We start from the raw sequence: 14813 nt of genomic DNA on the forward strand, positions 1-14813 counted from the left end.
TCTAAGGTTTAACACTACCTTTTTGGTTCCTGACACAATTATATGACGGGAGATTTTTTCAAAGGCACAAAGTCAGCAGGAGATTAAGTGAGGGTGTGACCCACACCTCTACAAGCCTTCCAACCACATGGTTCACCTGCACCAGAACCTGGAAGCTTCTCAGGACCAACAACAATAGCAAATAACTTCTGTTATTTAGACGAATGTGCTCCATGAAATCTTTGCAGAGTAATTGCTCTACCCAATACCAACCTCCTAACCTCTCTAGCTTTACAAACCCGATGTGGGATGCAGAGAAGCTCCTCCATACCCTTCCCTCCTTCCCTGCTCCACCACCCCTGCACAGGACAAAATTTGCAGTGTTGGTTTGTGTTGGGTTCAGCACTGCACGCATCCAGACTGCTCAAACCCACAGATGGAAGGAGAGCCACCTTTCCATAGCCACCTCTGGAAAGCAGCAGATGCCGTAGGAAAAGCCCTGCAAATTCTCCCAGTTCCCTTTGAAACCTGAGGAGAACAGATGAGCAGCACATTTGAAATTAATTACAGCAAAACCCTACTGCATTGTTCTCTCCTCCCCTACCTTTTTCTCCTGACCCCCTCATCATATAGCTTTCACTGAAACGTCTGTGTGGTGTGTATATTTTCCTAAAGTCGCCGGGGCCAAAACAGTACAGCTGAGACATTCACAGAAGTCAAAGAAAGTGCAGAGCCCGGTTAGCGCGCAGGGGTACAATAGTTCCTTAAGAGTGAGCGTCTCCCCTGCCCGCCGTCCCCCTCCTCCCAAACCTTCCGTCTCTAATGAACCTTTGGTGTTCGTCCATGAAAAACAAACATCAATCAGGCAACAGGCTGTTCCTTTTCCCCTGTTGCTAGTCTGAAATAACAGTCATCCCCCGCTGGGCTGGGAACGCCACTTCCCCGTCCAGCACACATACAGGATAATAAGGGGGAGGCGAAGGAGGGAGGAAAACCCGCTCCGAGGTGCCAGAATACACAGCGAGCCGTGCCTTTTGGAGCCAGAGAAAACTTGGGAACACAACAGCTTTTGATTCCTCCTGTCCCACTGGGCACGTTAATTATTTAATAGTTGGCTTGTGAGCTAGCGGTGGTGGTAGGAACGGGATGGAAGGGAAATCAGGCTTTTCCCCCGCCGCCCCCAGTCCCATCCTTGCGCTGGCAGAATTGTGTGCACACACGTGTGTGTGTGAGAGGCTTCAAGCTGGCCCGAGAGCCTGCTCAGAGCCGCGTCCGCTCCCTGCTGCTCTCACAAGACCCTCCTTGTTGGCTTGGGACCACCGCAGCCACAGACAGCATGGGACAGCATCTGGATCAAATGAGTGATGGGCAGAGAAACGCACCCCGTCTTCTCTCTGATATCCCTCATGTGTTATGACTGGGGGAAGGGTACTTCTGAGTTTATGTTGGATTTTGACAGAGTTGGAAGCGGAGCTGAAAATCAAACAGAGATCAGCTTATGATTTGCAACCAGGGCTTTCTAGGTGTCTGAAGCAACACTTTGGAAGAGCACGGGGAAAAGGAGAATGTAACTACATCTCATTTGGATGGAGAGGACTCACAGATGTTAGGAATATTTTTGATCAACAGCTTTCCTGGCACTGCTCTTAGTGGAATCCACAACCTTGACGGCTAGCTGAGTAAGAAAGTGCTGGCAAGCTCCTGCCTGCATGCAGGCAATTTGCAATGCTGCCAGTCAATATTTCAGTGAAAACAAAATTGCAGGGATCATATTAAAAGAGGGGAAAAGGCAAAATAAAACAAAACAAAACAACAAAAAAAAAACCAGCTTCCCCTTTTAGGAGAAACTCTGATATGACCTGATGGCAAGACCCTCCCAAATCACAACACCCTCTTTGTTTGTTTAAAATTAACACACCGGGATGGGAGTCCTGCCGTGAGCACGCTAAGGCAAGCCTGCCAGCAGCAACAGAAGCAGACTCAGCAAGAGGTGGCTTTACACAGGGGCACCCGGGTGGCATGTTTAGTACAGGTCTGCAGGAAATGATGCAGAAAGAGGTTTACGGTTGTGTCCACTTGGTAGAGGAAATAGATGCAGCAGGCATGGGTCTGAGCCAAAACCCTGGACCCAGTCTTGTAGAACCACTGGGGGAAAGGAAGGGATGGGGGGAAAGAAGAGCTTCTGCAGTAATATTTTCAAATCTGGGTCTGGTCTCAGACACACTGACCTATTTTTAGTTTCAAACAATGGTGTTTTTGGAGAAGACAGCAAGCGGTGTAGACCAGCCAGGATTTCTCACTGGACCACTATTGAAATTACTGACACAGGCTCTGAGGGGCAGCTTCACTCCTGGTACAGCTAACACCATCATTTGGACTATCTCTAGAGTTTCTCTAAGTTGCTCCCACCTGCATGGCTTGCAACAGGGTGCTCTGCTGCTCACAACCCCTGGAGTGAGGCCGTTTTCCACCCTGGCCTCAGGACACAGCTTGGCTGACTACGCTGGCATGGTCAGTGGGTAGTCCTCAGATGTCTGCTTACAACTGCTTTACAGCTTGCACTGCTGGAATGACATAAAGGGTCCAGAGACTGGCCTATAATGCAAAAACTTTTCAGGCCAAAAGGTGCATTATGCCCAGAGAAATTATTTGTGAATCCAATGAAATGTATAAAATAATCTGCTCTACTTTGATTATTAGATTGTAAGATGTACAGAAAATAATGGACATATTCTTGCTGTTGGTTTCAGGTTTCTAGCTCAATTTTAAAGACTGGCTCAATAATAAGAAATAATGATAATGTTCATTATTGTATAAACATTAAATGCTCATACTGTTAAATTTCTTCTTCCAGCCATTAAGCTTGTGTTAGATCAGGTTGTCTCTGCAGAGCTTGCACTGTGAGCACCTCTCATGGTGCCCAGAGGCCAGCAACGTAGGAAAGCAACTGGCACAGGACTGCTTAGCTGTTTGGAAGCCAAATCACATAGTACTGAGAAAATCAGAATGTTAGCTACTTCATCCAACAAGGCGGGCCCTTTTCTGCCACCCTGCTTTGTGGAGAGCTTCCCAGGGAGCAGGCTCTTTCAGTTTAATATTCAAGAGTCAAGCGGTTTGAGGTGGGTTTGCAAACTCTGATGTGCTCTTCTGTGATGCTGCCTGTTACAATGCATCCCAAGGTGTCACAAAGACAAGGATTCAAGGGCCTTAAGGGACAAACTCTTCTTCCACAGGTTTCACACCACAAGTCAGAAAAGTGTCCAGGAGACAGATCTCTCAATACTGGATCATCATCTATATATATATATATTTATAGAAATGTAGAACAAACTAAGCAGACACCAGCAGCAGATGCAGGTTCATAGATGTCTGCTTATTACCGAACTCCGCTCCAGCTGAGACTTAAACAGCCTCCTTTATGCAAAATGGGAGAGGGAGCGGAATCGAAGGAAACTGGCAATTACATAATTTTATTTCCCTCCTAGCCCATTCACTTTTCATCAGGTGGCTCTGTGCTTGCATACGAAAGGCGCTTCTGAGCGCTAAGTTAAGCACAAAGCCAGCTCGATACTTTCCTTTCACTGGGAGGAAGTCTCCATATGCTTTTCTGGATGCCGTGGAAAAGCACAGCGAGCACATTATTATACATTATTTTGCAAGCACTATGTGCTGTCTGGGAAGCAGGGACAGCCAGGCTGCACCATCCCTCTTTCCAAGGCTGCACCTCTCCTGAGCATGGCACAGCTCACAGCCAAATACTGTGGCCAACGTTTAACCCCCAAGCTGAGAGATGCCTGGATGGATCGATCTGCAAATTTCTTCTTCACCTTCTAAAAAACTTCCTTCTCACTAAAATCCCCACCCGAACTGCAGCAGGCTGCCTGGTGAAGAAGTCACCAGCTCCCAGTGCTAGCAGATGTACTTGGGGGCAATCAGGCTTTCCTGGCTTTGCTGCTCACCTTGCGAACACCTTTCAAGAACATGTCTGCAACAAGGCAAAAAGTTAACATCCATTTCAGTGGAGATAGATCTGGAAGTCTGACTATTCCCTTATGGATAAGCCTTAAAGAATTTATTAGCGATGAAACCAATATGTTTCTTCAGAAACTTAATAGGCTCCCATAAAAATTACTTCAATAACTTTTAAAATTTAATGGCGAACGAGAACCTTTCCACAGGCTTTCTGAACTGTCCGACAGAATCCCATAGCAGGGATATAATTCTGCAATAAATTTTGCAGGACAGTTAAAAAAAAATATAGAAAGCTTTTAATTTCCTATTACCTCCTGTAAGACTTTGCCATCCATTTAAAGCAAATAAACGAACTAAAAGCACTGCAGTCACTTGTCTGTCCTAGCAGTTTACAAGAAAATATTTACTGTTTGGAAAAAAACCACCCTAGAACAAGTATCCTTTTCAAAAGCACAGCGATGCAAATAGGAACACGGTGCCAAGTCCCGCTCTCTTGTACACTGCTGCACACCCGGGTAGCTGCAGGGCAGTGAATGGGGTCAGTATGGCTCTACCTGGAGCTGGGGCAGAGCGTGGCCAGCGGTGACATGGAAGGAAAGCCACATGCTGTGAACCCCCAGGTGGCTTGGGAACAGTGTTAACAGGCTCCACAGGGAGCTGTGCTCAGCCCTAGTTAGCAGCAAGGACGGCCAGCGAAGCACGGAGGCGAGAGGTGGGGAACACACGCCTGTATGTGTCTAGCAAGACTCAGAGGAGAAAATGGCAGCAAGTGTCTGGGATGAGAGCAAGGCCACGTCCTGCCTGTCAGCCACATCCCTGTCCCACGACGCGTCTCTGGGTGGGTGGTGAGAGGAGAGGGAAAAGCAGCAAGATGCTGATAGCATCCTCTTTGCTGGGAGCCGCTGCTGGAGGCCAGGGCCTCGCTGGGAATTACAGACTCTGCCAGCATCCGTGCACCGAGCAACCGGATCCATTTGCAATTAGACGACAGGCCCTGCTCCCATCCATCACCCCGCTGACACTGACTGCCCACAAGGAAGCAGAGGCCGACCTGGGGGCAGCCCCAGCCCCCTCTCTGCCTTGTAAAATGCCTTGTCGATCGCCAGCTGCCCAACTTCATGGCCTGCAGCAGGCATGGGGTGGCAGGGGCTGCAGGAGTCCCCGAGGGGCGACAGCACAGCATGGGCGAGCCATGGGGCCGCGGCCTGGCAGGCTGCTGCTCCCAAACAGGCACAGGGAGCGGCATGGGAAGGAGCATCAGAGTGTAAGAAAATAGCCCAACTGCACGCACGACACAACGCACAGCCCTGGCAGGGGCTGAGGGGCTGCTGAGGAAGAGGAGGAGGAGGAACGTCCTCCATGAGGAGCAGGCCTGTCCTAGAGGCCCTGCCGCCTCCCCACACTGCAGTGCCAGTCAGGATGAAGAGGGAATCGGGTTTATACCACGTGTTTAATTTGCGAAGAAACTGACGCTTTACAGAATCCTACATGAATAAAACATGTCCCTGAGGTATTTTAAAAGCAGGATGGAGGAGAAGAACCCGTGGTTTGAGGGACTGATAGTTTTGTGGGGGTTGCAACTGCTGCTCGCACCATCACCAGCTGCCAGCGCCCTCGCGGTGCCGACCCTGCGGTCAGCACAGCCATCAGCTGGAATCCACACCAGGACTAACCGTCGTGGCTTCTGCTACTCAGTAAAACAGATAAGCAAACTATAAACAAGGAGTAAAAAAGATGGTATCTTTCAAACAGCCTTTAAGAGTCTGGGTAATGTAACCTACTACATGCGTTTGGAACGAATTTTTTCTTTTTCTTTCTTTTTTCCTGGTTTACAGTTTGATGGTCCTTTTATCTACTTTCACATGAACTGAGAAAAGCTAAAATTTGCCTACTCAATCAATATGAGTTTGTGCAGGCGCATTCAGGATATATACTATTTTGCTTTTATAGTTTATTTTAAATAAAAAGTATAATTAAAGAAAATAAACCACCCACTTCATAACATTTATACAACGAAGACTTTATTTATTTTATTTACGTTTCGGTGGGCAAGGCACAGCATGCAGTTAGCTTTCCGTGATGCTTAACAAAGCCACATTTGAAATTTAAAATCTTTAAGGAAATGAACAAATTCTGCGGAGGAAGGGCAGCTGAGCAAAGAGACTTCTTACATTACCCTAGGTAATTGTGTATATATATGTTTCTGCGTGCCTCTCTCTACTCCAAAAACATACCCATGACTTGGATGCTTTAAATCAAAAAGCAATTTCAGTCTGTAATACTCAAATAAATAATTAAACACGTTTTATCTCCTACAGTATTGCTTCTATTCATTCTAATCCCACTGACAGGAATGCAGCAACATACCCCACATCCTTAAAATAACAAAACAAAACACAAGACACCAAACAGAAGGCCTGGAAATGTTTATAATTCAACTTTTCAACTCTCTTGGCTGCAGCCTGAAGCTACAAAGAAAGCTCTATGCTGGCTAACTTGAGGGAGACGCACCAGGAGATAGCTGTGCAAACTGCACGGCAAATGGCGCACGCAAAACCCGCCTACTTGCACGAGGCAATTCTGACTTTGGAGCATACAACACTCAACTTGTGTTGAAGTCAATAAATTATCCACTTTTGCATTATGAGTTTTACGAAGTTAACTGAGCAGTGTGATAAAGGCAAATGGCCTCTCCTACTTGTCCACCGTATTTTCCAGATGGCTGCTATGGATACGGATGGTTATGTCCTAAACTACTGTGAGATGCATGTAGCTCACAGGCAAGGCATTTATGCTAGAGTTATTCACATTCCCAAAGAGAAGGCTGAGAGCTTTCCAGAGCCTGCAAGATGAGAAAATTGCTAGAAGACAAAAAAGACTGCGCTTACTGCAGTTTTCTGCTCTCGGTTTTGTTTTGAGATGTGTTTAACTGGCTGAGAGTTGTGTGATTATCTCTGTTATGCACACTGTTAGAAAATCAAAGTCCTCCTCCTTCCCAGGCCGCTGTATAATTATATATCTGCATGTGCAAGAAAGCCAGAAAGCTAATATAATCATGCAGGCAGTGGCAAAATTACATAGAAATTTTCAAGAAGATGATACTGGGATGAACTCACACAATGGATTTTGCAGTAGTTCAGGGTATCCACTATTGCCAAGCCCAAGCATTTACAAATCACTAGCCATCTTTAAAATGAGGTTAACAACAAGCTATCTGGGCTCCTTTTCAGCTACCTGCTGGCTGTGAAGCGCAGAAGAATTGCAGTTCCAGGCATTCCTCTGTGGCCAGAAAGACTAAAATCTTACTTAAAAAACAGAATTAAAACTTAGATTCTCATACAGTCCTCTGAGAGTGTGGGTTTCATGAAAAACAGAATATTGCAAGACTGTGATAAAACCACAAGAGATGCAACGCGGGGAGTAGAGCAGCTGCAGAGCATCCTGAACACCGTATAAATCACAGCAATGTGGTTGCTATCTACACAAATGCATTACTTTATTTATTATTACAGATGCTGCTGTAGAAGTTTTTGCATGCCTGTAATCACAGAGGACTGTTGTCCAAAGATTCAGCTGTGAATTATCATCCCCCTCAAGTTCACTCTCAGGCCAGGTAATTGCACGCAAGCTGGTGACCTCATCCAAATGTAACCAAAATCTGGAGATAACACGGAGATCAAGAGACGGGAGGCATTGCTGCTTTTCCTGCATTTTGGACCCTGCTGCGGACCCCACACAGGAAACTGGGAAAATTTATGGTATTGCTCCTGACCTCCATTCCTGTACAACACAGCTAATTGCCCGAGCGGGTGTTTGCTCTGCGTCTGTACAGGCCTTCTTGCACTGGAAAGCTTGACAACACAGCACAGTAAGGCAGAGGTTCTGCAGGAGAGGTGACACAGTTAGGGCAGATGCCATCCCAACCCAGGCACTGAGCAACCATGAAGCTGCCCCGCCGCAAACCTGTGCCAAGCAGGTTATTCTGAGCTCAGCTGTGTTTAGGTTGTTTTCTGCTTCACCAGGCGCTTGCGGGTTCCTCCTCGAGAGCTGACTTGCTGCCCTCCTGTCCTGCCCCTGCCCTGCTGCCCCTCCTTTCCCCTCTCACCCCAGCTCACAGCAATAGCCATCGGTTTTTAGCAGCATGTCCTGCACTGGGGGTTTTGTATTTCCAGCTTTTAAAATGATTTAGTGTGACAGTTTAGCGCTGAATTTAAAAAAAAAAAAAAAAGGAAAGGAAAAAAAAAAGAAAATGGAAGACAAGGAGAAGAGAGAAAAAGGAGAGACAGTCCCCTTAAGGCAACAAAATTATGGAGCAGTGATCTCAGAGGAACAAGGGTTCTTCTCTGGTTCAGATGTGCTTGTCAGGGCTCGGTGTTGTCTCTGAACAAGAAATCTCTCTTGCTGGCCCAAGGCACAGTTTTGTGGTCAAGAGGACAGAAAATAAAGGAAGGGAACTTCAAAGGACCATAAGCTGCATTAGCCCACTGGGGCGGGTGGCTGCGGCACATCCCATGGCTGACAATTACGACCCGTGTGCCGGGAAAGCTTGGCTCCCTCTTGTCAGAGGGATAAGACGCAGATTGTGAGCTTTAGAGCTTTGAGGATGAGTACAGTTCATGATGAAAGATAGCACTTCAAAGCCCTCCGCTTCGAAACCAGGGAACAGTGAGAATGGAAGGTAAGCAATCTTTTTTTTTGCTGGGGGGTGCACATGCAGGGGAAGGATAAGACTTATTTTCACTACCATTTATTATTGCCACGAAAACGAAGCCTTGCACTGTTTATGGAATCTCTCATTAAACAGATCTCTTGATAAATCGCTTGATAAACATTCATTAATTAACTCTCCCAGCACACTTGGCTGACAAGCACTGGTCTTCCCTTGGCGGGAGGGGGGAAGTGAGGCGAGGATCTCGGCAAGCACCCCCAGCCCACGGCAGAGCTGCTCCCTGTGACCAGGCAGCTGGACCATGCTACTGCTCGCACGTCAGCTTTGATTCTCATCCTCACACAGAAGCGATGTACTCAGCTTCGACTGCCTTCAACCCCTCATCCCCTGGCTGCTGCCCTGTGCCCCTGGGTCTGGCTCCTCTGCGGGGTCTCGGCTGAGGGCCTGCAGGTCTTCTGGGCCACAGCCCCATGTTCTTTTGGTACAGGAGGCACCACCTCTCCCGGCTTCCCCAGCGTACCTGACCACGACCTGGCCTGAGAGCAGCAGGTCTGTGGTAAGGAGAGGTGGGAGCAGGAGGCCCAACTGCCATCAGGGCAACTCGCTGGAGGAAGGAGCTAGCAGCAGAACACAGCTCTCATGTTCTTAAAATACAAACCACCCCCTGACACACTTATGGCAGGCAGGCGAGGTCCCTCCAGAGACCCCTCACCTCCCACCCCACCAGCTACCGGCCCTCCACCAGCCACGGGGGCTCCCCTCTCCCTCAGCCACCCAGGGATGGCCGGATCCGGCCTTCGCCTCCACCTCCCGTGCCCTGCACTGCGCCTGCTCTTCAGAAAAACCAAAGGACTGCCTGGGAGATTCCTGGGAGAGAAGCGCTGCCTGAGAGAGCAAACAGACCTTTATTATTTGTTAATCGATTCAGTCACCAGGAGGATACAACACCCGGCCCTGGGCAGCAAACGTCCTTGCGGCTCTGCACCGCAGCGACGAGTTGGCTAAACAAACCCTTCCTTACGTCAGAAAACAAAGACCAGGCGGCACAACAGACGAGGGATTCTCTGCTTTTGTCTTTGGTCACTATTTCCTTTCACCAAGCGTTTCACCGCCTTCTCCCCCGGGAGCTCGGCTCGTGTCCCAGCTGCGGCCACCAAGGTGGCCCTGGCTTGTGGCCCCTCTCCCTGCTGGGCCGGGCCGCGGCCACCAGCGCCGTGCATCTGGTACTGTGCCTGAGCTCGCGGCCACCTCAGTGGGGCGGGGGCGAAGACAAATGTGAGCTACCCAGCCAGCGCCAGACAAAAGGCTCAGCTCCTTGGGCCTTTTGTGGAGCTGTGAGAGGTGGTCAAAGGTTATGTTTTACAGCTGTTCCGGCCTCCAACAGGCGAAAACCGTCTATCTCAGCGCTTAATTGCATTGCTAAGCCACTGATAAACTAGGACGGCATAAAACAAATACACTGGGCCAAACACATCCCCGGGGAAAGTTTGCGGAGAGCAGGGGGAGTTGCGCCAGACAACGAATCCACCTCGTTGTGCTCTCAAAGCCTGGTTACCTGCAGGAACAGCTGCAGCAGGACGCTGCCGATCTGCCGACTGCCACCTCTCCAAGAAGGCCCAAGCGTTTACACAACAAGGACATAGCACGAGTGCTCACCACAACCCTGATCACTGATCCTTGGCCTGCACAGCTCCAGCCCTGCCAAAGGCTGCCCTTAACGCCATTGTCTTGGGAAGGAATTTCAGTGCAGCACTTGGAAAGTCACTTTCTCCTGGCCATATGGCATCTCCAAGCCCGGTCCTGTCGGCGTGGCATTCATTTGCATGTGTGAGAGACGAGTTCTGGCTCCTGCGTCACCGAGTGACAACAGGGCGAGGGGTAGAATTTAGAGCTGTTGGGGTTTCTGCACAGAATTGTGCTGAGGACCTCTCAACACAAGTGGGGGTAGCCCCCGACAGAGCCTGCCCCCGGCCACAGCCCGTGCCGACCAGCAAGGCGCTGCCAGCACCGGTGAGAGTAAGAGACAAGACGAAGACAAAAATTACAATCTGAACCCAAACCCTCCCAAAGCTGCAATGTCGACTTGCCACAGTAAACCAAACACGAACAGCCTTAAGCTACAGGGATATAAACAGCAGTGAACACAGACTTCAAGACAGCAAATTCACAGCCATTCACACATTTAACTTCCCGATGGAGAAGTATTTTGAAAACTCATGTTGCTGAGCTGCTCTGTGATATGGAGGGGTGGGGGATCTCGGGCTTCAGCATGAGGAGGAGCCAACAAAGCTGCTAACACTTCAACATAAGCCTCTGCAGCAGATCTCTGTGCCATGCATTTATTCAGGATGGCAAGATTTTTGTTTTGCTGAGGCAGTGCCGTATGGGCAATCTGGCTTGCCTTATTGGTGAGCCAAGGCCGAGGGAAGACAAATGCTCTTCCCTTCCATTTGTTTAAACTTCCCTCCTTCCCCCAGATAAAGCCGCATACTTCCATAAAAATATCTGCAAATGTAATAACACAATGGGCTTGTCATCAGTTTCCACATTTGGAATTGAAAATTTGCAAAGCTTGGAAAGAGAAAATTCCTAATACTTAGCACTGCTACAGAGCCCAGCTATAACCCGGGCCTGGAGCCAGGTGATGGAGCACACAACCACCAGAACGCCTCTCCATGGCCAGCACCTACCCCTACACAACTGCAAATCATTCATTTTTCTTGGCCCTCTTGAAATAATGGGAGGTTATTTCATCGCTTCTTATTAACGTGCCTCATCTCCCCTCTTCAGGGTATTTGCACGTCCCTCCTACTGACTGCTGTTCCAAGATGAATTTATGCTGTAGCTCAGTGCTGGGAATGCTGCAGAACAGCTACAGATCCCAACAACTCACTCGGAGCCACAACATCAACCTCCTTGCACGATACAGTGGAACCAGTCCCAGCATAACGCTTTCAACCACACTTTGCCCTTCGAGGCTGTTTCTTCAGTGTTTTTACCTATGGTATTCATCTCGGTGACACTGTCCCTAAGAACACCAGAGTAGCCCTGTTTCATGGCTGTACCGAGCCCTCCAAGGAGGGCTTGGCGTGTTTAGAAATACATCACTGCAACTCCCAACGGGAATCTTAACTGGTGCAGTCTCTTAGCAACACCCAGCGCATATCACAGGTAACTCTTGATTAATAGTAACAGGGGGAGCTGGGAGCTCAAACCCCGCAACATGCCGAGCACCTTCCTCCTCCTTTTGGAGGACCGAAACAGACAAATGCTCTGCGCATGCTGGCAGGACATAGATGTGCGAGACCTTGTAAGAATAATACAGATAATGCTAAAATATTTGTTTAAAAGAAATGAGGATTTGATTGTATTAGAGGGAAACAGCGTACCCCCTATAGTAAGGGCTGATTTCTCCTTTGTCAGTAATGCCTCTCCTCATGGATCTGACTTGTAGGGAAGAAGTCTTGCCCCACGTGGAGATAATGCAGCTCTACATTTTAACTTAACCATCTCAAGCCTGTAAAGCTGATCTTTATGACAATGCGTGTGGCAAAATCACAGGCGCTGGCAAAACTGATGTCCTGCTATTTGCATGACATTCCCCACAGTTTCACACACTCAAACAGCTTGCTCTAAGGTAAGGAAAGCATTTCTCCAAATCACTTACCTTTATTTGCTGCAGGGGAGAACAGCTTCTCAGAGCCTACAGAAGCCTGAAAAAGAAAGAGAAACAGAGGGTGAGTAATACTAAAGGAGAATTTAAGAAGGCTTGCTTACAAAAACACAGCTCATAAAACAAGTCTGTTATCTGTAGACCTGCAATTACACATTGCACCTGGAGGGTGCAATGTTGTGCCATTAAAGAATAAGCATGCATCCTAAGATGAAAGCAAAGCGTGTAAAAGTACTGTCCTGATCTCACCCAGCTATATCCTCCTGTCTCGTTTATTTAGGCAGCCATGCAATGCACAGCTATTTTATCCATGAGTCTTCATATAAAAACAAAACCAGTGAAACTGCTATCAAGCTGAAGAAAAAAAAAAACATTTCGAAGCCTCTGTCATTGAAAATAAGCTCATTTCTTGCTGAACATGCAAAACGTAATTTGTGTATTGAAAACACGAGTTGCAACTGAACACATCCGTATGAGGGTGTTACACAATATTATGCCAAATGATAGGTCCATGCTGCTATGCACATAGTCAAATATGAAATAAAACGACTTCCTCTTGGAAGAAGCCCGTCTCCTTGCAAACTGGGTTGCACTATGCTGTTTGAACTCCACGGCAGTGCATTTGTGCTCCTCACAGCTCTGGGAAATAGTTAAAGAAATCCAATTAACCTAAACCTTGTAAACAGCTTCATGATAATCAGGGTCACTGGGTTACAGACAAGATGATAATGACAGACAGGAAAAAAAGTCCATTCATTGTAAATAAAGCTTTTATGAGTTAATTTGATGGCTTCCCCCACCCCCACCCCCTGATATCAAACAGTCAACCTATTTCAGCATAAGCTTTTCCTCCTCGCTATCTGATAAAATAGCAAGCAGCCTCAACAGAATCAAAGCTGGTCTGGGAGCAGGGAGCATGATCAACATTACTACTATCTACAAGACAGCTGAAAATATCAGCACTGACTGCTGCACGTATAAAATGGGGTGAAGTACAAAGCTGAAAAGCAAAAGATATTGAAAGTGAAAAAAGGCTTTCTCCCTTGGCTCTGCTTTAAAAAAATGAATTAATTCAACACATGGCTGAACTAAGTTGATTTTCTTTTTGATTTTATTGATTTTATTCTAAGGTGCCTTGGGAGATTTGCATGATAAAGAGCACTGTGAATTGTATTACATTGTTATATATTTTAAATGACAACTCAGAAGGAAAAAAGACACCAATAGTAAGATGCAAGATCTGCATCAGATATACTGAGAAGCAAGGAAGAGTGATCTATTAATGGTACTTCTAAGGAAACTGGCACTGCAAGCACTGAACATCTTACTGCAAATGTATAAAAAAAAAGAGGGAAAACTACATGAAAAATAGGTTGAGACTGAGGCACATAAGAAAGAAATTCTGAATCATGTCCACGACAAAGCTGCAAGTGTAGCTGTGGCATGTATGACTGATACACAGCTCAGCAAAAGGATCCTAAAATGTTAGGGAAAACCAGTTACCTGCACAATCCCTTCACAGCACGGACTAAACAGAGGAAGAACCAGGATTAAACAAGGCTTTGTCTAGGCTGGCTTGCAAAGAAAAGTGTAACAGCGTCACACAGCAGCAACAAGAGCGGCGCACAAAATGACAGCTGGCTCTGAATTTACAATCCATTGTTCAGAGATTTTTCACTTATCATCAACACAAAATCACAATGGAGCCCGAACGGACCTACAGGCTCTGGGAACGTAGGCTGGAGGCGCTCAGCGCTTCTAGCCGCTTGCCCTAAGCCAAGCTCTCTGCTCCGTGCACTCCGGGAGCACCAGGACACGTGGCAGGTGGATAAATAAGATTCTCCCATTTTACAGGCAATGAAGCTTGGGCACGGCTTGCACTGAAGCTGGGAGCTGGCAGGGGGGCGTGTGGCAGCCCCCCCAGCAGCAGCAGCCCCGTGCTTTGCCTGGAAGGCGAGCGCCGCGGCTTTATGCCAGCCACCATGCTGCCCTCTGCGAGTTTGGGACCGAGGATGTGACTGAGACTGGCGCAGCTTAATCACGAGCTAAAGATCTCATTGCTTCAGGTCCAAGTGATACAAAAACAATGTTCAAGGAAGTCGAGCAAGAAAAATCATTTTTAAGAGAAAGCACAACACACGGATTATTGCTCAGTCTCCTGATATCAAAAACCACACGTGTGGCACCGCCCTCCACAATCAGAGCCAACATTTACAGAGCAGAGCTTTCAACATCACAGCCATGGTTTGCAGACACAAACTTTCGCACCTAGAGTTTACAGTAACTTTTGCTCTCTTTTCTGGTGATTTCTAGCTCCAGATCCGAACAGCTTCTGGCATGAGCACCGGTCTCAAACAGTGAAGGCCTGTGCTATAGCATATTCTGTGAGCTGCTGTAAAGGCAGGAGGGGAGCCGGGGGAGGAAGAGCCTGAATACATCATTCAATTTCATCAGTCACCCTTTAAAGAAAGCATACAATAAAACCTATGTGTCCGAGGGAGCCCACTAATGAGTGAAAAA

At 47.6% G+C, this 14813-nt stretch overlaps 1 protein-coding gene across 8 annotated transcripts in view; it reads right to left on the minus strand.

Moving 5' to 3' along the window:
- Positions 1-14813, minus strand: part of FBRSL1 (fibrosin like 1) — a 518137-nt gene that overhangs the window by 44416 nt on the left and 458908 nt on the right. For all 8 annotated transcript variants that reach the window (XM_050714124.1, XM_050714121.1, XM_050714123.1 and 5 more), the window contains one exon: positions 12288-12333. In XM_050714124.1, coding sequence (XP_050570081.1) covers positions 12288-12333 — 46 coding nt within the window. The remainder of the gene's footprint in view (positions 1-12287; positions 12334-14813) is intronic.

This window comes from Cygnus atratus, chromosome 17 (genome assembly GCF_013377495.2).
Source record: "Cygnus atratus isolate AKBS03 ecotype Queensland, Australia chromosome 17, CAtr_DNAZoo_HiC_assembly, whole genome shotgun sequence".
In the NCBI taxonomy this organism is placed as follows: Eukaryota; Metazoa; Chordata; class Aves; order Anseriformes; family Anatidae; genus Cygnus; species Cygnus atratus.